A 20,727-nucleotide genomic window follows, 5' to 3' on the forward strand; every position below is an offset into this window, starting at 1 on the left:
GCCTCCTTTTGCCCGTTTCTACCGCACCACCTAATTTAAATACAGAATCGCACGCACAGGCGAGTGGCCTGTGCGCGTGCCGGGAGAGCGGGCATTCGTCCGCTCTCCCGCGGACTTTACCGAATCGGCCCGTAAGTTTGTACCTGAGGCAATGGAGGGTTGAAGTGACTTGCCCACGGTCACAAGGAGCAGCAGTAGGATTTAAACCCTGGTTTCCCTGGCTTGCTGCTCTAACCATTAAGCTGCTACTCCAGTCCATATATACTTGCTGACAATTCATCCTCATGTTTAAATCATTTCTGTATTTGTATTGTAGCAAAAGAAATAGTTATGCTCACCAGAAGCACAGTCACCTTATATCAACCAATAACCATGAAGAAGGATTTAAAACATTAAAGTTCAACTTTTTTTCCAACAAGGTTTTCTTAGAAGGCAATATTCAATAAGCTGGCAAACTAAAGTTAGCCAGATAACGTGTGCCAGATATTCAGCGGGATAAATATCCATGATTACAATTATCTGGATAACTTTTTTTTATGCCTAACCAGCTCTATTTGAATAAAGCCAGTAAGGTCTAAAGTTACGTGGCCTTCGGGCTGATACAGTACAGTGCACTCCAGCGGAGCGCACTATTAACCCACGTTTGGATGCGCGTCTTTGACGCACTAGCTTTACCCCTTATTCAGTAAGAGGTAATAGCGTGTTGAAAACGCACGTCCAACCCCCCCCCCCCCCCCCGAAACGAATAGCGCCCGCAACATGCAAATGCATGTTGATGGGCCTATTACTTGTTCCCATGCGATTCAGTAAAACATGTAGCCAAGCCACACATTTTACTTTCAGAAATTAGCGCCGACCCAAAGGTAGGCGTTAATTTCTGCCGGCACTGGGAAAGTGTATCATGGCGATATTAAGTTGGAGGTCCCAAAAGTAAAAAATAATTTAAAATTTAAAAAAAAAAATTTAAAATCAGCCTGCGGGTTGAAAACCGGACGCTTAATTTTGCCGGCGTCCGGTTTCCGAACCTGTGGCTCAGCGGGCTCCAGAACCGACGCTGGAAAAATTGAGCGTCGGTTGTCAAACCCGCTGACAGCCGCCGCTCCTGTCAAAAAGGAGGCGCTATGGACGCGCTAGTGTCCCTAGCGGCTCCTTTACCGCGGGCATATTTTTCTTTACTGGATCGCGCGCCCAGGACACTGGCCTGTGCGCGCCCCGGGAGAGCAGGTGCTCTCCCGCGTTTCTTTCTGTATCGGCCTGCTTGTATGGTTGTATAACTTGCCACTTAAGTGGGTATGGTCAGAATATATCCCATTAAGTGGCACTGTTTTGTGTTTAAAAAATAATAAAGCAAAACGTTCAATGTGGACTTGTGGCCTGATTCTCACCCCCCCTAAATATTTAATAAATGGCCCTGCCGGGATGAGATCCTTCTGAATGCATATGAAAAGGACGTGGTGTGCTCCGGCGGTCAGCCGCGCACCCCCCCTTCTGGTTCCTCTGAAAATGCCCCCAACGTGCCCCTTCTCTCTTTACCCTACCCCCTCCCACCCACCTGGTATCTTTAGAAATGCAGGCCCTCTGCTGGGATCGCAATTCTCTGGTGCCATCCCGACCGCTTGCATCGTTGCTATGGAATCGCAGTTCTCTAGCGCGATCCCAGCCGCTTTCATGGTTGCTATAGTAACCATGAAGCGGTAGGGATGGTACCAGTGAACGGCGATCCCGGCAGAGAGCCTTCCTTTCTAAAGGTTGTTGGGAGAGGTATTTTTTTTGGGGGGGGGGGGAGGGAGGGGAAGGAGAGAAGGATCATATATGGGCATTCTCGGAGGGAGAGTGGGGCATGGCTGACTTCCAGAGCCCACCACATCTTTTTTCGTACTCATTTGGAAGGGAGGAGGAGTCTCTGGTCTGGCAGGACCATTTATTAAATATTTGGGGGAGGGGAGAGAATCAGGCTGCAGGATCGCATTTAAATTTTTTTTTTATTTTTTTTTTAGTGCCACTTACTGGATATCTTTTGAATATTTCCGGTTAAGTTGGAAACTATTTGGCCACACAAAGCCAGATAACTTTAGGAACGCTCTGAACAATAATATGTTATTGTCTAAATTTTAGCCAGATCTGTGGTCCTGATATTCCAAAGTTGGCATTTAGCCGGATAACGTATGTATGTTATCCGGCTAAATGCCTTTGATTATTGATGCCTTATTATTGTAAAAACTCAGGTTTCATAAACTGACTGTGAATTATTCGCAAAAGAACAAAGAAAGATTGGGCTGACCTTTTTATATCCAAATTTTTGTGTCCCATTAAAACTAATGTATTTTTTTTTCAAAAGTCCTGGTTTGCATAGGCTTACATAGTTTTCTTAGGCTTATTCTCATTCATGTTGAGCCTCGTGCTCTGTTGGATATAATCCAGTTTTTCATTGGTTTGGTTTTAGCGGGATAGGAAAGGTGGGGGGGATAATGAGCTTTATTATTCAACTTTACAGAAGTTGGGAGATGTCTTGATGGTTTTCTTTTAAAAGCCAGCACATCTAGGTCCAAAGTTGAAAGGTAGACCTATTCATGAAAGCAATATGTCACCATGAAGATGTGTAATGTCATCCTTGATGGCACGATAATTAACATAGCTTAATCTGAATGGCTCGCTCCTGTCCGGATTGAGTTTTTGACATTTAAGATTTGCTTCAGCTTTGCTGCTGTACTACAGAAACTATCTGTTGGGAATGGCATTTCCTAAAAAGAAATATCCAGTTTAATACGGCGTGAACTGAGAAATGGTTGTTAATCAAGAAACTGAATAATGTCAGTTTAAAAAATAATCTGGTAATTTATGGCAAAATTCAGTAAAAAAATAAATAAATAAAAATCATCCCTGAACCACAGATCACTATAGATTAACATCTGTGTAGCAATTTCTGGCATTATTATGCACAGCAGAAAATGCTGAATGAACTGTTCCCACCCCCACCCCCCAACCTGCTAATCTAAGGATGAGCAAAGTCCACAGGTTCTTAAGTGCCTATCCAAGGATGTGACCATTTCTTGCTTTAGTGGCTCCAAGTCTGAGAAATGAACTTGGATCTCCATTTAGGAAGTGTTTAGCTAGTACCCCTAGTCCACATACCAATGCTTTTCTAATGATTAATTGTTGTTCCTTGATTAGAAATGGGACACTACATCAATTAACCAAAAAATAAAAGCTAGCTAAAACCTGTAAGGTATGTGGGTGGAGATGGTACCTGTATAACGCTAACAAATGTTTCAAGTTGCAAGTCCCAGCCGCTATCGACTTTGAAATATTTTTTTAGCCTTAGAAAGTTATCATCCTTATCCAACTACATTGGTTTTCTTTTAACTAATTTTGTTATTTCTTAGATACTCTTGTTATAATAGTCCAGAAGCTGGGTTATGTTTCTCCCTGCCATTAGGCAGAGACGAGATAAAAGGTGCAGTGTCATGGCTGAACCCTATTACCAGGTGAGAAACTTCATTTGCAGCTCTTGTAATAGAAACATTGAAAGCCAGATGTGCAGCGTTCATCCAACTTGCTTAAATTTTAACCAGGGCTAAGTTGATATCCCCCACTCCCCTCCATCTCCACTGAGCTCAGTAATCAAGTTCATGCTTATATTACCATTACCCACACATCTTGGATGAAAAAATAATTTTAAGTGTAATTTTGCAAAACACCCTTTTAAATTGGTATCCTCTGTGTACTGTGCAGTAAACATGAGAAGTAATACACTGTGGAATACATTTTTAAAGGCTGAGACACCTTTTTTTGCTGGTAAAAATAGTGAACTGCCTTGATCAGCCTGTCCTGGTTAAGTGGATTTTTATCAGACAGAAAATGTGCATGTACTTCCATAATGTGCATGCATTTAGCTACAGAAAAGGAGGCATTTGGGGAAGGTTTTTTTTTTAAAAAAAAATGATGCACGTATATTTCATCTTTAAAATTTTACGCAGGTAGTGGTCATGCCACTAACGTGGACCTTGTACTATCCTTTAATAGTACATAAGTGTATACGCACACGTCTAGCTGCATAATAAGCCAATATTCAAAGACAGCGAAGGTGGATACCTTGTGTCTTATAATCAGATGGGTTTGTGGGGCCAAAAGTACCCGTGCGCATTGCCAGTTAAGAGTAAATTTTCAGTACAGTGCTTATTAATTTTAAAAAATGGAATAGCCAAGTTCTTATCTTTTAAATTCTGTATGCAGCTCTCTTGCAATTCCTCCTGAAAGCTATGTTGCAAGAAAATTACAGATCTCTCGCCGCTGAATTCGACTAATTGGATGTGATGTCCAGAATGATGTCGTGTAGATGCTGTTATTCTGTTCTGTCCCATCATTTGTGAGCTCTTCTCTAACCCTGTTTGGCTGTTTCAGAGGATGTGCAGTGGAGCCGCTGAAAACACTTCAAAATGTGACTGTGTTTAATTGTGTGAGCACTGCGATGAGTATACTATTTTTAAATATTGCATAGTTACAGGCTACAGCTTTATTGCTGCCACTTGTGAACTTCTCTAGCATTTCAGCTGGATGGCGATGCCCTGAAACTTTTATTTGGGACATGAGTCCCAATCAAACTGAGGTTTTTGTTTTTGTTTTTTTTTAGCTGGAAAGGTCTAAAAATGTCTGCTATATTCAATACAAACATGTTCAGTATGAGAAATGTAGTTCAGGCCAGAGGGATGCTGGGTTGCAAAGAAAGAGGTATAACTAGCAGGTAAAAGGATGTGATAATGCCCTCGGTGAGGCCTCACCTGAGGTACTGTGTTCAGTTTTGGGGACTGTATCTCAAAAAGGATAGAGACAGGACATGGTCCAGAGAGAGGCAACCAAAATGGTGTGGGGTCTGCACTGAAAGATTTGAGATGAGACTCGAAGACCTAAATATGTATACCTGAGAGGAGAGATGGGGAAAGTATGATACAGATTTTTAAATACCAGAAAGTATTAATAGTGTATAAGAATCAATGGGGGGAAAAAAAGCTGTAGAACTAGGAGTCATGACATGAAACTCCAAGAAGTAGACTCAAACAACGTCAGGAAATATTTTTTCGCAAAGAGAGTGGTGGCTGCCTGGAATGCCCTCCCAGAAGAAGTGGTGAAGACAAGAACAGTAATGGAATTAAAAAGAGCATGGGATAAAAACAGAGGATCCCAAACGGCTAGAGGGTGGTAAATTTTGCAATGCAAAATTAGGAACTCAAGTTGCTATCCCACAATAATCAAAACATTAGTATCACCAGAAGAGACAGTATGAATCATGAAGGGAACAGGCATGGTTCATATAATTAAAGAGAAAGGTGTCAGGAAGCTGGGGTAATCTTTTAAAGACTCTGAGATGACCAGCTAGGGTTAGAAGTTGGGATTCCCACTCTTCTCAGTCTTCCATTCCAAATGTCCATATATTTTTTAAAGTGGTTTTTTTTAATTGCAAATAAAAATATTAAATGCTAGAAGCAATCCAGCTTCTTCTCAGCCATCATTGTCAAAGTGATAAGGGTAATGTTCAAAACCAAACCACCCTGATGTCTCAGGGACTGCAAAACATGATAAATCCCCATTCTGCATGGGGAGGACCTGCACAGAGCAGCAGTTACAGCCCTAAGCATCTTGCTGGGCAAGCTGGCTGGACCATGTTGGTCCTTCTGTTGTCATTCACTATGTTACTTCCACTCTGATGTGCTTACCTTGCTGATCTGTATATTCCCAGGCAACTTTTTTTCCCCCCCCCTGTTTTGGCTTGATCTAGTGGCAAGAAGTGAGTACTGTCCTGAAAATCCATACCTTTCAGAGCAATGCAGGCTCCTGCCAACAGATGGCAGCACAGAACAAGAATAACAGTGTAGGGGAAACAGGGAAAGCTGTCGCCAATGCAGTGCGTTCTGGTCCAGAGCCTGTGCAGGTAAGAACGGGGAGGATGACCGGAAGCACCAGCCGGTGGAGGACAGGATGAGAAAAGGGAGCATCGGGGGGAGAAAAGGATTGGGGGGGGGGGAGCAGGGAGAGACGTTGAGAAAGAAGAAACAAAAGCAAAATGTAGATGGGGTTTGTAAGACAAAAAAAAAAATAGGAAAGATGACAAAATGGACAACGAAGGAGAGAACTAAAAAAGATGGGAAAAAAGTCAAGTGCAGACAGGTTGGAAAAATATTTAAAGGAGAATTTTAAGAGATGCACGTTTACAACTGAGCACGTATAGCATAGGTGCTATTTTATAGATCTCAAGCATGCACACGCAAGTAATGGTGCGCGAATAAATGTGCTCGTATAAAAAAGGGGCGGGGCAGGGTAGTATTTACATGTAGAAGGTGCTATTTTATAACCTGCGAATGCAGTGCGTGGATGGCTGATACCTGCACATATTTACAGCTGCTGATTATCTGGTGTAAGTCAAATATCATTCTTTATAGGCAAATACTGACTGGGTGAGGGGTCTGGGTAAACTGGGCGGAGTGCAGGCTGAAGAACCGGGGGGCCTTGATGACTTAGAGAGAGACTGCACAAGCTGGTGGACTATTTGGTTTAACTGGTAATTTTCTTCACATGCCCATGTGAATTTGATCGCGTACATGCGTAAAAGTCTACAAGTGCGAAGGAAAATATGTGAGTTACATTTCTTCATGTAAATGATTACAATTTAGCACAAATAGGCGCACATAGCCGGATAAGTCTTCAAATGCTAGTTATCCATCTAGCTGATCCGGCTACGTAGCTGGATAATTCACCATAGTGCTGCTTAGCCAGATAAGTAGAAACTTATGCAGCTGTGCTCCGTATTTTTTGATATGCGAACATGATGGATAGATGTATTTATTTATGTATTTATTTAACACTTTTCTATACCGACCTTCATGAATAAATTCAAATCAAATTGGTTTACATGTAACAAGGGGTAGAACTTAATCAACCATTTAACAAGAGGCGAAAGTTACGTATAACAAGGAGGTAGTAACTTGGGGGGCTAAGTTAGCCGGAGACAAAGGACAGCAAAACTGAATAAACTAAATAACGAAACAAAGAAACAGAGGCAAAAATATCAAGCCTAAACTAGGCGGGGCGCCTAGTCAGGTAAGCGGAGTCCTGTCTGGTTTTGAAAGTTAAGGGGAGGCTTGGAGGAAGAGCCAGGTCTTAAGTTTTTTTCGAAAGGTTAGAGGGCAGGGTTCCAGTCTGAGGTCGGAGGGCATGTTATTCCAAATGGCTGGCCATGTGGTTTATATCGTGTGTGTGCATTTGCATAAATTACCTGTGCGTGCCCGAGTGCATCCATATAGCTGCGTATATGGGTGCGCTCACGCTTGTTTTAACATTATCCTTCCTGTTTCCATGTTATGTACTACATTTCCAATTGAAAACAGTTCAAAGTGGTTTACGGTTTGCTTTTATTTCCTGTGCACCAAGAGACAATGGATGGGAGCTGGGAGGGAGCAAGGCAAACCGGGCAAGGAATGTTGGGAATTTGGTGTGCATGGTGGGGGAAGGTCAGGAGGGGAGATAAGGGAATGTGGGCCCAGGCGTGCCTGTGTGTATGAGTGCAGTGTATATTGAGTACCTGTTTCACATGAGTCGTCCTCTTCCAGCAGTGTCAGTGCATCTTGTGAATGCTTTTCTGTGTGGCTGTTACTTGGGGTGAGTTTTCTACAGTGAAAACTAATAAGAGATGCAGGAGATCCATTATAAGATTCAACTTTAGGCAACAGCATTTCCCTCCATAGAGAGCGTTTATAAGGCCACAGACTTAAGGTGCAGTAAATGTAGTTTTTCTGTGCTCCTAAACGTTTAGCATTGTATGTATGTGTGGAATCTGCATGATGTATATTAGCCTCATATTCTTTTGCAATTCTGAATTGTTTTTTTCTATCCTTTTTTAAAAAGAAAAAAATAAAGCTTTTTAGATCACTTGTAGGTTTCCCCTTGAAGCACTGTAATTGTGATTGTGCCACATATGCGCACATAATGTAATGACAGTTTTACTAGCAGTATTGAAGGAATATGTCCCACGTGGCGTAAAATCATTGTTTGCCTGCTAAAGGGCAACAAAGGCGACTGCTGGGTTGCAGTCTGGACATAATTTTTAATAAAACTATTAAGCTTATGGCACCTGGGTTGGTCTGACGGCTCAGTGGCTGTGTTCCTGCGGTGCTGGAGAGCCAGCTTCCGGCTCCTCAGAATGCCTAGGGATGCATAACCACACCACACACTAGCAGTGGACTGGTGCTGTGATTGAAGGAGATGATAAATACGATGGGAGGTGGAGGGGGTGGCTGTCAAGAATCCTTTTGGCATCCTTACCCCAGTATAGGTTGGGTCCGTCTGAGCTGGAAGCTCAAAGGGGCAAGGAGGCACCTGCTTGGATAAAAGTATACACCTACTACTAATTTTAAATACGAGTAGCTGGGTAAAATCATGTTCTAACTGTAATTTACTGACAGCAGTTAAGATTATCTGTGAAAGTGGGCTGTTCTAAAAGGTGTAGTGCACATGCTTTATACCTGGTGACATTTTGAATGCTGCACACTTGGGGGGGGGGGGTTAGATTTTTAAACGTGTGCGTCCATGTGCGTGCGCTATCCGGCATGCACGATTTAATAACATGCACGTGCAAGGGGGGGGGGGGGGGTGGAATACTACAATTTTCGTGCGATAACGCATCGTAGCCTTTCCCAACTCCCTAACCTCCCTTCCCCCTTCCCCTCTCCTCTCCTCCCTGCCCCCTAGCCCTATCCTAGCTACCCCTGTTTTTTTTATTTTACCTTTTGCTCTTCCAAAGGAGCAGTAGCAAGTAGCAAATGGCTGCTGTACCAGTGCCTCAAGCCCTGTCCCTCCCCCCCTGGACCGTCCCTTTTCTTCTGCCTGGTACTTCTGCACGTAACGGGAGTTACTCGCCGGACCCCTTCTAAAATGCACGCGGTGCGCACAAGGCCCGGCCACGCGCGTAACCCCCATTTTTTTTACGCATGCCGGCCATTTAAAATCTGCCTTTTTTTTTTTTTTTTTTTTTTGAGGGAGCCACCAGTATTAAGATAAAAAGCCATAAGTTGTCAGCAGTCCACCACTTAGTCTATCCCCATGTATACCTGCCTATTGCGCTGTCACAAGTCTTAACTTGGCCTGTGCTCCTCTCCCTCCCTCTGCATGCTTCAATTCTGCCACTGTTTAGGCCCCTCTCACCTCCGCTGCAGGTCTGTTTCAGGTGTCTGTTACCTTCTTGGGGAGAGTATTACCATCCCCCCCCCCCCCAAAATAAACAAACAAACAAACAAACACAATTTTGTTACCCTTCTCAGGAATCAGATTAAAGGACCCTGGACCACCAAGCAGCAACCCTATCCCCTGTATTACATAAAGGAATCCTGTGTTTTGCTAGGTTAGCTTTTCTCCTCCCCCCTCCCCTCCTCAGGTGCCGTCAGTAGTAAAGGCTGTGTGAGGCGCTCTTTGGTTTCTGGCCTGACCTGAGCATCACTCGCACCGTGGTTGGGGGGGGGGGGGGGGCATAGTCCTTTAATTCAGGTCTTTATCACTTGCCTGGGTTTGTGACAGCTACAGTTTCTTCAAATTGGGGACGTGAGAGAATCTACTAAGGCCAACAGGCTTAGGTCATTTTGTTTTAGGTGGGATGTACATAATTATGCAATCTAAGAAATGTAATATTCTCCGCAAAGCCCCAAAAGCTTTCTGACTCTGGAGCAGTCAAACTTTCCAGATTGGTCCATAGGGCTGACAACTGCCATTTGTTGACATTCAGTTCCTTTACAAAGCGCTGGGTTTAATGCCCTGGCTTACTTAAATACCTGTAGCTTTATGGTCAAGAGACTGATTTTTCTTTGGACTTAGGAAGATGAGTCAGCTCCACATTCCTTCCCTGTTCTGACTTGCCTCAGCATGATAAGTTTGTCCGTTTTTCCTGCAGAGTCTCTCTCTTACCTGCTGTTACTGCTCTCTTACTCTGCTCTTTTGCTGCAGATTCCATAGTTGCCAAAATTGAGATTCCCGCCTACACTCTGAGCGACGACGAGTATTCTGGCTACCAGCAGCTGAGTGTGGAGAGCGACCCGGACGAGCCCAGTGATGCGGGAAAGGAGGCCGGGGGCTGTTTCTCCAGCCCCCTCCCGTGCCGGCAGTGTGGCCTGGTGCTGGAGGGCCCAGCTCACTGCCTGGACGTCGCCTTCCCTCAGTGCTGCCTGACATGCCTGGCCGGCAGTTCCTCCTCGCAACGGGAGAGCGACGACGGGAGCGGCCTGAAGAAGAGCAGGCTGGCGTATTCTTGCAAGTTGTGCTCCTTCGTCACGCACTACTCCAGTCACCTCAAGAGACACATGAAGACGCACAACGGCGAGAAGCCCTACAAGTGCACGCAGTGCGACTATGCCTCGGCCCAGCTGGTGAACCTAAAGCGCCACACACGGACCCACACGGGTGAGAAGCCCTTCAAGTGCGAGGGCTGCAGCTTTGCCTGTAGCAGCTTGGGCAACCTGAAGAGGCACAAGCGCATCCACACCCAGGAAAAGCCCTACGAGTGCAGCGTGTGCAAATATCGCTGCAACCAGAGCCGTAACCTGAAGCGTCACATGCTGGGTCACCGCAGGAGGCAGCAACAACGACGAGAAGAGGAGGAGGAAGAAGAGGACGAAGATGAAGAAGAGGAGGAGGAGGAAGATGAGGAGGATGAAGAGCATCATAGAGAGGACAGTGAAGGTAACTGAGCTTTGCCCCCCTTTCTCCATCATGTAGGGTGTATGCAAATAGGGCTCCAGTGCATCCCAGTATGACCATATAACACCTGCCCAGATGTATAGGCTATCATTACTGAAGGGAGGGGGGACTGGGGACCTCCCTTGCACCCATTTTATATGTTAATAAAGCTGTTTTCTCTTCTTAGATTCAGGTTTTATAATACTAAGCAGTGAGCTCTGAATTAGTGCATTGCATATTTTCTGCTTTTTGTCTGTTCTGGCATCCCCTATGCAGGAGGTTTTGTCGGTATGGTGCGTGTTCAGTAGAAGCTCTTTTTGTGATGGCTACAATGCGCACAGCGTTACATTTTGTATGTCTTCTTGCTCTGCCCAAGGCTGTAATTTTAATCTTGGTATGTTTAGGGAGAAATATTGGGGTTATATATTAGCTGCTGAAAAGATATGAATTGAGCAACAATAACGTTTGGAAAAAGCTGACACACAATAGCCAAAGATTCTTGCGCTGAGCTCAGGCTCAGACCTACCTGACTTGCTGTGTTGGGGAGCCATCTTCCTGCTGTCTTCTGTGCCAAGAGGTCTGCAAGCTGGATGGGTCCCTGGCAGTAACTGCCTGGCATTTCTCTGAGCCCGGCCCAGCGCTGTAGCTGAGGGAGTTTCTGAATCCAACCCTTGGGGGCTGTAAATAGGTCCTGGTTTTAGGAGCTCCATAGTGAATATTTGTGAGACAGATTTGCAGGCATTTGGTTGAAGAACCAGCCTGAAAAGCAGGCTGATTTGCAGTCCTTGGAGCTAGGAGTTGCACACCCATGCTTCAGATGGTGTTCGCCATCTTTTTCGCAAATACACATTTCTGCTTATTTTTTTGCATTCTTGGCATCAACACTGTTTTAAAATGCAATGAACCTTAGGAAGTGTCTCCAAGATTGTTTGTTTGTTTTTTGTTTTGTTTTTTTTTTTGTGGTAAGCATAATCCATTTTTGACTCAGGATAAAAATGTCCCATCTAATTATGGACTGCAAGACTCCCTGTGTGCACTGAGATCTGGTGAGTCTTAGAATGGATGCTATTGGGTCTTAGGCTGTTCAACAGCAGATTGATTCCTCTCTGGGTGACTTCTGTTTTTCAGATGCAGTGAATCAGGCTTTTTACTACTTTAGACCTCTGTATAACAAATTCTAGTGAGTTTCAGCATTTTTCCTTTGGTGGAGTCTTCCTTTCATAAGGGCTGTGTGCTACTGAGTTTAGGTGTGTGTTAGATTAGAGCATCAGTTCCTGCCTAAGAAACATGGGGTAGATATTAAAAAAATATATCCGTGTATCTAAGTTAGCCAGATAGTTATCCATGTAACTTAGGATATTCAATAGCACGGCTGTGCTGCTGAATATCCCTGGATAAGTATTACCTGGCTAACTTTAGCCCTGCTATCTAATAGGTCGGCCTCATATAGAGGTATAAATACCTACCTACTATAAGGGCCTTATAGCTTTTTTTTTCTCTCTCTCTCTCTCGCTCTCGTTGTAAGTAGGAATTGCAACAATTGTGGTACTTACAGCAAAGTGCGAAAAAGTTATTGCATTCTGTGGTAATACCTATGCAAATTGCTAAGATAGCGCTATTACCATAAAACATGCCCCTTTTCCTATCGCGTGCGATATTTAGTGCATTTTGATAAATCCAGGCCTTAGCCAGATAACGAAACCGGCTAAGGCTCAATATCACTACTCAGCCAGATAAGTTATCTAAGTAGCACGGCCCTGTTATTTATTTATTTAGTATTTTTCTATACCGACCTTCATGGTTAAATACCATATCAGGTCAGTTTACATCGAACAAGGGGATAGTAACAGAAAATACATATTTAAATAAGTGGATAAACAGAAGAATCAAAGTTACATTCAACAGGGTTGGTAAAAACTTGGAAGCTTAAGCAGCTGTTAAGTACATTGCCTGACCCCAAGTTAGCCAGTTAAGTCACTAACAGGCCAATACAATAAAAGGAGCAGGCGAGCGCCCAGGCCACTCTCCTGTGCGCGCGATTCAGAAAAAAAATATTATTCAAATTAGGGCCTGTGGTAAAAAGAGGCGCTAGGGACACTAGCGCATCCCTAGCACTTTTTTGGACAGGAGCAGCGGCTGTCAGCGCATTTGACAGCCGACGCTCAATTTTGCCGGCGTCAGTTCTCAAACCCGCTGACGGCCGTGGGTTCGGAAACCGGACGCTGGCAAAATTGAGCATCCAGTTTTCGGGGCATGGGCCAATTTTAATTTTTGGGACTTCCGATGATACACAGAAAAGCTGTTTTACTGCTTTTCTGTGCACTTTCCCGGTGCTGGCAGAAATTAACGCCTACCTTTGGGTAGGCGCTAATTTCTGAAAGTAAAATGTGTGGCTTGGCTGCACATTTTACTTAGTGAATCGCGCGGCAATAACTAATAGGGCCATCAACATGCATTTACATGTTGTGGGTGCTATTAGTTTTGGGGGGGTTGGACGGCTATTACCCGCGTCCAAACGTGGGTTAACAGTGCGCTCCACCAGAGCATATTGGAATATGTGGGGGTATGGTAGGGAGATTGTCTGTGGAGGATGTGTATGAGGAGGATTGTGCATGTGGGTCGGTGGCTGCTTGTAAATGTGTATGTGGGGAGGCGCGTGTAGTAGGTTGTAGGTTTGCATGGAGTAGATACGTGTGAGGGTGTACGAGGGGAGTAGGGGCAGGTAAGTGGAGATATCTCGGGATGTCTGCGCGGAGGAAAGTATTGTGTGATTGGAGTATGTGTGTGGATGGCAATCTATCCAAACATGTACACCATGTACCGTGACTCCTAGACACTTAGCCAGGTTTCAGTCTAAAATCTCATTACCGTTTAGTATTCATTGTACGTTATTCCCAAGTTACTTGATCCAAGTTTATCTACCTGTTCGATGTAATCGCATTCTTTCATGCGTGTTTTAATGTTATAATGTAAACCGAAATGATATGTAACATTGCTACATGAATTTCGGTATATAAAAATGTTAAATAAATAAATGAGTGGGGGTATATGCATAATGGTGGTGGTTTGTGTCAATGACATAGCGTGCAGAACTGGGTTGGGATATGGGTTTGTGTGGAAATGAGGTACAGGGGTGTGTATGGGAGAATTTTGTGGTGTGAGGAAGTGGGCAGTTGGGCGGAAGCAGAGGGTGTGTATTTGTGTGTCATATATGGAATAAGGAATCAATATTTATGTAAAAGGTTTGTGTAGTTAAACTTGATTTCTAACCACATAAATGAAACTGGTTACAAAATTCCCTCCATCTGGTTAAAATCTGTACAGAATTATTATCCCGCCAGATAAGAGGAGCCAGGGCAGGGTTCTCAAGCTTAGCTTGATATTCCATGCTAACTGGCTACATTTTGGGTACACACAAAGCTGCCTTAAATCTCATTTCAAATGGCAAGTTTTATGCAGTTAGATTTAAAATATTTAGCTGCAGCTTTAGCCAGTTATCTGCAAATGACTGTCCGGATGAATAAACTGGCTAACTTGGCAGCTCAGCAGCTCTTTTTAAAACTTCTCCTTAAGAGAATGGAATCTTGTAAACCTAAAATGCAAATCCAATGGTTGCTGTAGCAGGTCCTGTGGACTTCAATGCTGGTCGGCTTCCTAATGTGGCAGTTTTGCCTTTGTTGCTTGTGGCGTGAATTAACTAGAAAATTTAGAAGAGTCAGTTTCTATCTCAGATCATTCATTAACCAGGCTGATTTGATGATTTTAATGAAGGTGGATTGCCTAAATCAGGCCGACTTTGAATTAGAAAAAAACCCCATTCATGTCCCTCAGTAGTCTGTATGAATATGTAATTACAGCTGATTACAAATTTCTTTGTCTTTTTTTTTTTTTATAAAAATAGTTTGTACTTGGAAGCCAGGTTGCATAATATGTTTTAAAAAAATGTATATTTATTCAGTTATAACACCACATCTTCTATCTATATGCTCAGTTCAGACATGACTGCAGATCCTTGTAGGTTTTCATGATCTCCCTGAGATAACAGTAAATGGAACTGAATAACCTATTTATTTTAGGTGGATAAAAACAATAATTTGTGTACATGTAACTTTGATACTTTTAGCATTTAAAATGCTGATAAAGACTGGTTAAAAACATGTCCTCTTTCCCGCTACGGACATGTTGTCCTGCCAGAGGGAGCTGGAGCACTGGGGAGCAACCAGCGCATTGGGAGATCCTTAATATGAGAGGCAGAGGCTTGAGCTGGGTCTGAATTGGTGGTGCAGGTGGAATTCTGCTGAGGAAAGCAAGGATTAATAAAAACGGAGGAGAAAGAAAACATGGAGGCAGCAGCTGCTTCTGCTGCCAAGAGTAGAGAGCTGCTCCCCTGCCTGCTGTTCATCTGAACTGGAAGCTAAGGGCCTTGGGCATGAGCTAAAGAAGGATGATGCAGGGGAGATACACTGCGAGAGGTAACGACTGGTCCTGCCGCACTTTTAGACTTCGAACCCTAGCGAGCCCATAATATTGGAGTCTCCATACCGTGGTACTGCCAGTGGAAAAGCCTACGGTCTGCTGTTGTGGTACTCAGAGAGAGGAACTAGAACTCTCTATACCTGTACTGTCTTCAGGGTGGCTGCTTGGGCCTTAAACGTCACCTGCCCAACCTGAAGTGTATCAAAGGCAAATTATCCTGCAGGCCCTGTTCTTTTTCTTCTTTGTGTGTGTGTGTCTAACAATCAGGAAAACGATCTTGGAATTATTCTATGCAAGTTGCTAAAAGATTGAACAGAATGTTAGCAATTCTTAATGATTTCACCAGCGAACGAGAACGTGTTAGCTACTAAACAAATCATTGGTGCATTCACATCTTGAATAATGTGTGCAGGTCTGGTTTTGTTATCTTAAAAAAAAGGATAGGCAAGAAGAGATACAGAGAGAAGCAAGAAAGATTAGAGATAGGGTACAGCTTCTGGATTAAGTCAGGACCTGGAAAAGAAAAACGTAGCCTTGGAAGACAGAGCAGAGGATCAAATAAATCTTGGACACATGAACATTGTCTGGGTAATTAGAACTCCAAAAGCTATCCAAAGGGAGGAAATTCTCAACTTTTTCCATGCTTCGCTGTTGAAAACTTTGGCTCTAGACAAAAATAAAAAGGGGATAAGATCTGAGAGAAGAGATAAATAGGAGCCTTCCAAGTGGGGGCCCTAAGACCTTGGCCATCAATAGCAAGGTTTCTTAACTACACGGAAAATGCATGTGTTTAAAACTACAAACCAACTGCAATAGCAAGATCAGAAGAGAGTATTATTAAGCTTTATACAAAAATCTTAGAATATTAAAGGAGAACATTTGCACTCCTCTGTCCTAGTAAAGCTCAGCATTTTCTTACAGGATTTTTGATCAGCCCAATTTGTCAAGGACTGATGGACTTCCAGTTCTGATGACAGTGAAAAGGCACAGTTAAAAATAGCTTCCTGTCTGAAGTACATGTTAGCAGCATAGAGCATCAAAAGCTATAGCAAAAACAAGTTACAAATTCATATTTTGCTTCATACAAATCAAAGAAAGAAGCTGCCATTTTTAAGGGTCAATTTATCCAATTTGGAGTTGAGAAGAAGGCAGTAGCATAACACTATTCAGGAAGGTGATTGGAATATTTGAAATATTCCACTGAGTGTGGCCAGAGAGGCTCTTTGGATGCCAGCATAGCTGTGAACAGGTTTATGATGAGTGTATAATGAGACACATGGGGCCAGATCTGGCTCTGAGCTATGATTTGTATTTGCTTCATTTAAATAGATATAAACCTCATTTTTTCCTTTTTAGGGATGCAAAGTTACTCTTCTGACATTCCTTATAGAAGGCAGAGTAACTGTACTAAGCATATTCAAGGAATGATGCAGGAAGAAGCTAAAAATATCTATCCTCGTTTCAGCAACTTGAGCTCATTGACATATAGTCTAAATCACTTCCATGGCCAGGCTCCATGGAAAATAAGAGAATAAGGCAACAGCTCCACATGTACAGAAAATGCCTTATTAATTCCAAAAACGCTACTAAAGTTATTTAACAGGGTTCAAAGCATGGTAATATTTGGAGGTAGTCAGGCATGGCCTCCAAAAAGGTTTTGACACATCTGGAGTCTGAGGTTGGTCTGATGCCAGTTAAGTCTTCTGCGACTGTCTGGAAGAAGCGTGTGGAGCTGTCACCACTTTCATCACAATAGATATGAGGATGGTGTATATATGAGGCCAATGTCAATATAATTTTTGTCTCCGAGCTGGGAAATGAGCTCTCGTCTGCCTGAATCTGCTAAGCAACCCTGTCAGCTCCTCTAAATGTGTCCTAGATCAAAAGCCTCAGCAACTCCAGCATTGTGACTAAAAAAAATGTTGATGCACTCTTAAGGCCACTGAGTTGTACCTCAAAATCGTATCCATCTTAGCTAGACCCATTGGAAAGGAAAGCCCAACCCACTTCCATCCTGTTATGTAATAGTGAGAAATTAACACACGAGGTATTGCATCTGTTTGGTTTGTATAATTAGTGTAATGTGCCATCCTTGCGGTGGTACTGCACACTATAAAAACTGCTGGAGAAGGATCTAATATGGTGGTTTGTAGGGAGGACATGAAACACTGTGCTCTGCCTCTGTTATTGCCTACGTTTACCTTATTTCCTTGTGGGGGGAAACAGAAAAAGAAAGTTAAGGGCAGCTTTCTGTTGAGGGGCTTGTTTCATCCACTGGCAGCCTCCTGGGAGGGATCCCCTGTGGAGGAGCAGATGCCTAGTTGGATAGTGCAACCATTTTGAGTCCTGATGATGGTGAGTCCTCCAGCACCAGTCTGCAACATTTTTCCCTTTAGTCCTGAAGTGAAGATGGGATGGCCTTGGCTGAGAGAGTAGTTGCAGTGATTGCTGCGGAACCCAGGGATGGTCTGTAGTGGAAATTCTGTGGGAGGTAAGGCAGACTAGAAATCTGGCTAAGAGGTGGCCTGTTGGTTCAGGCCATGGGTAAATCCTGCAAATAGTCCTGTATCATGTACTGCACTGTCAAGTATCCTAGATCTCCTCTGGTTCAGCTCCTCATAGTTACTCTAGATACTATTTGGCCTGTATTGGTATCTTTTTGAAAAAATAATTTCTTTGTTAGTGGTTTTGACTATAGATATTATTCATGTTCTTGGGCATAAGAGACAGAACTACAGGGACAGGTTGAAAAGACTGGAAAAACAAACGTCTTCTGCTTAGGCAGCTTTTCTTCAGGATGAGAACCCAGTACATAGCACCTCTGTCTTCTGTGGGTTTAGTTTTAGTTACATAGGCATAGCTCTTGAGTTGAGTCAAGACCATGTTAAGGTCCCAGGGTACTGGAGGTCTACTGACTGGAGTCTTTAAATGCCATAATTCCTTTATGAATTTTGCTACTAAAGGGCGGAGAGAGAGTGGCCCTCCATCCACCTGATATGTTGCAATGGCACTGAGACAAACTTAAACTTTAACTAAAGAGGTACTGATAAGGAGAAGATATACTGAAGCAAGTCCTTCAGGCTACAGGAGAAGGGATCCAGCTGATTGGTTTATAAAGGAGCAGCTACACTTCCAAACCACATTCAACAATCAGCTCACTCAACCGCTCAACAATCTTTGGACACAACAGATCAACAGCCTCCGCACTCAACCGCCCAACAATCATTGCACTCAACCACCTTACAACCCAACACAACCCCATCAGTGCTGGACAAGTTTGATCCCACATCTACTTTAGAAATAGAGAACATTCTCAAAAAAAATAAAACCTTCCTCTCACCCATCGGACCATATCCCTTCAAACACCCTGAGTATGATCACCAACACCATAGCCAAACCTGTTGCAGACATCATCAACTGCTCTCTCACTCAAGGTCAAGTTCCCAACCAACTCAAGTTAGCCATGCTCAAACCACTCCTCAAAAAACCCAACCTTCCCACCTCAGATCCAGCCAACTTCAGACCTATAGCAAACCTCCCTATGTTAGCCAAAACTATGGAAAAAGTGGTTAACAAACAACTTTCAGACTTTCTTGAAGAAAATAACATCCTCACCCCAAACCAATTTGGTTTTCGTAAGACTAGGAACACAGAATCGCTATTAGCCTCACTATCAGACACCATTATCTTTAATCTAGAAAAAGGCCAACCTTGCCTCCTCGCTCTCCTGGATCTCTCTTCAGCGTTCGATACTGTAAACCACCCGTGCCTCCTGCAACGCCTAACGGACATTGGCATTACAGGAGCAGCGTTCAACTGGTTCAAATCTTTTTTGGAGGACAGATCATACAAGGTCAGGATAAATAACAAAGAGTCTCGTGCCATCGAATCTAAAAGGGGAGTTCCGCAAGGTTCATCCCTCTCCCCGACTCTCTTCAATATATATCTTCTCCCTCTCTGCCAATTACTCACCAACCTCAAGCTTATACACTTCCTATATGCGGATGACATACAAATCCTCATCCCTATAGAGGACACACTACACAAAGCCATGTCACACTGGAGTAAATGTCTCGCAGCTATCAACAACCTTCTCACCAGCCTCAACCTAGTCTTAAACACAAACAAAACTGAAATCCTCATTATAGCACCGGAAAACTATGTCCCATCCACTCCTCCGAACGCCAACCAAAGTCCGGATACCTTTTCTCAACAAGTAAAGGACCTGGGAGTCATCTTAGACGGTGGATTCAGCTTCAACAAATTCGTCAATAACACAACAAAAGAATGTTTCTTTAAACTACAAACCTTAAAGAAACTAAAACCACTCCTTCTGTACAGAGATTTCCGCATGGTTCTACAAGCCATCATACTCCCAAAACTGGACTACTGTAACTCTCTCCTCCTTGGCCTACCAGCTTGCACCACAAAACCACTTCAGATGGTCCTGAATGCCTCGGCAAGAATTCTCTCAAATGCCAAAAAAAGAGACCATATCACCCCAATCCTGCATCATCTACACTGGCTCCCGATAAAATACAGGATCCAATTCAAGTCCTTAATGATGATACATAAGGCCTTACATAATATCGCTCCACTCAATTTAACATTTCAAATTCAGCTACACACATCAGTGAAACCAACTAGAAGCGCATATCAGTACAGACTAACCACACAACAGGCGAAATCCTCCCTGAGGAAACGTGCTCTATCCACAGCGGGCCCTTCTCTCTGGAACTCGCTCCCTCCGGACCTTCGCCTTGAACCGTGCCACGCTACATTTAAAAAGAAACTTAAGACTTGGTTGTTCGAACAAGCTTTCCCATAGAACTAATGAGCAAGAAAAAAGGCATTTCATATCCTCCGTATCTTCCCCAGCTTTCTCTGAAGAAATTAACACGAAACTGTACTTAAGCATATGCAACACTATATTTTATCCTGTTACCAGATTCTATCAAGTTCAATGTTATTTACTTACTTATGTACTTATTAACCTGCCTTTTAGTTATTAACTGGTTAACCATATTATATACCTTTTCTCAAATTAACTATTTTATGTTTATTTATGTTTATTTATGTTTTCTCAAATTAACTATGTTCAATGTAAACCGCTAAATGTTCAATGTAAACCGCTAAATGAAGCGATAGTTACGGTTCCTTAGCGATAGTTTTGGTTCCTTGTAAACCGGGGTGATATGTATACTATACAGGAACCCCAGTATATAAATTCTTTAAATAAATAAATAAATAAATGTAGAGAACTTCTTCCACTTGAAACTGTAGAATTATCTGGTTGAAATCACCATGTCCTCCACCTCCTTAGGAGCACGCTAACATCCATGCCGTAAGGGACAGTAAAGGTAAATTCAGATGGCAGAGTCTGCTGCCTTCCTGGGCGGCTGCTGGCTGAGGAACGTTGTACTGGAGTGGGAGGAGACATAGTACTGCAGTAGATGATGCCGAATATGAGCTCGAATGTCATAGCTGTGACCTTTAAAAATGCCTAGCTCAGACATGTTCCACTCTGGCTGTGCCAAT

General features: G+C 43.2%; 1 protein-coding gene across 1 annotated transcript in view; it reads left to right on the top strand.

Annotated features, from left to right (window-relative positions):
- Nucleotides 1-20,727, top strand: part of ZNF513 (zinc finger protein 513) — an 81,405-nt gene that overhangs the window by 33,270 nt on the left and 27,408 nt on the right. The window contains exon 3 of the mRNA XM_029596348.1: nucleotides 9,985-10,716. Coding sequence (XP_029452208.1) covers nucleotides 9,985-10,716 — 732 coding nt within the window. The remainder of the gene's footprint in view (nucleotides 1-9,984; nucleotides 10,717-20,727) is intronic.

Source organism: Rhinatrema bivittatum, chromosome 3 (genome assembly GCF_901001135.1).
Source record: "Rhinatrema bivittatum chromosome 3, aRhiBiv1.1, whole genome shotgun sequence".
Classification (NCBI taxonomy): Eukaryota; Metazoa; Chordata; class Amphibia; order Gymnophiona; family Rhinatrematidae; genus Rhinatrema; species Rhinatrema bivittatum.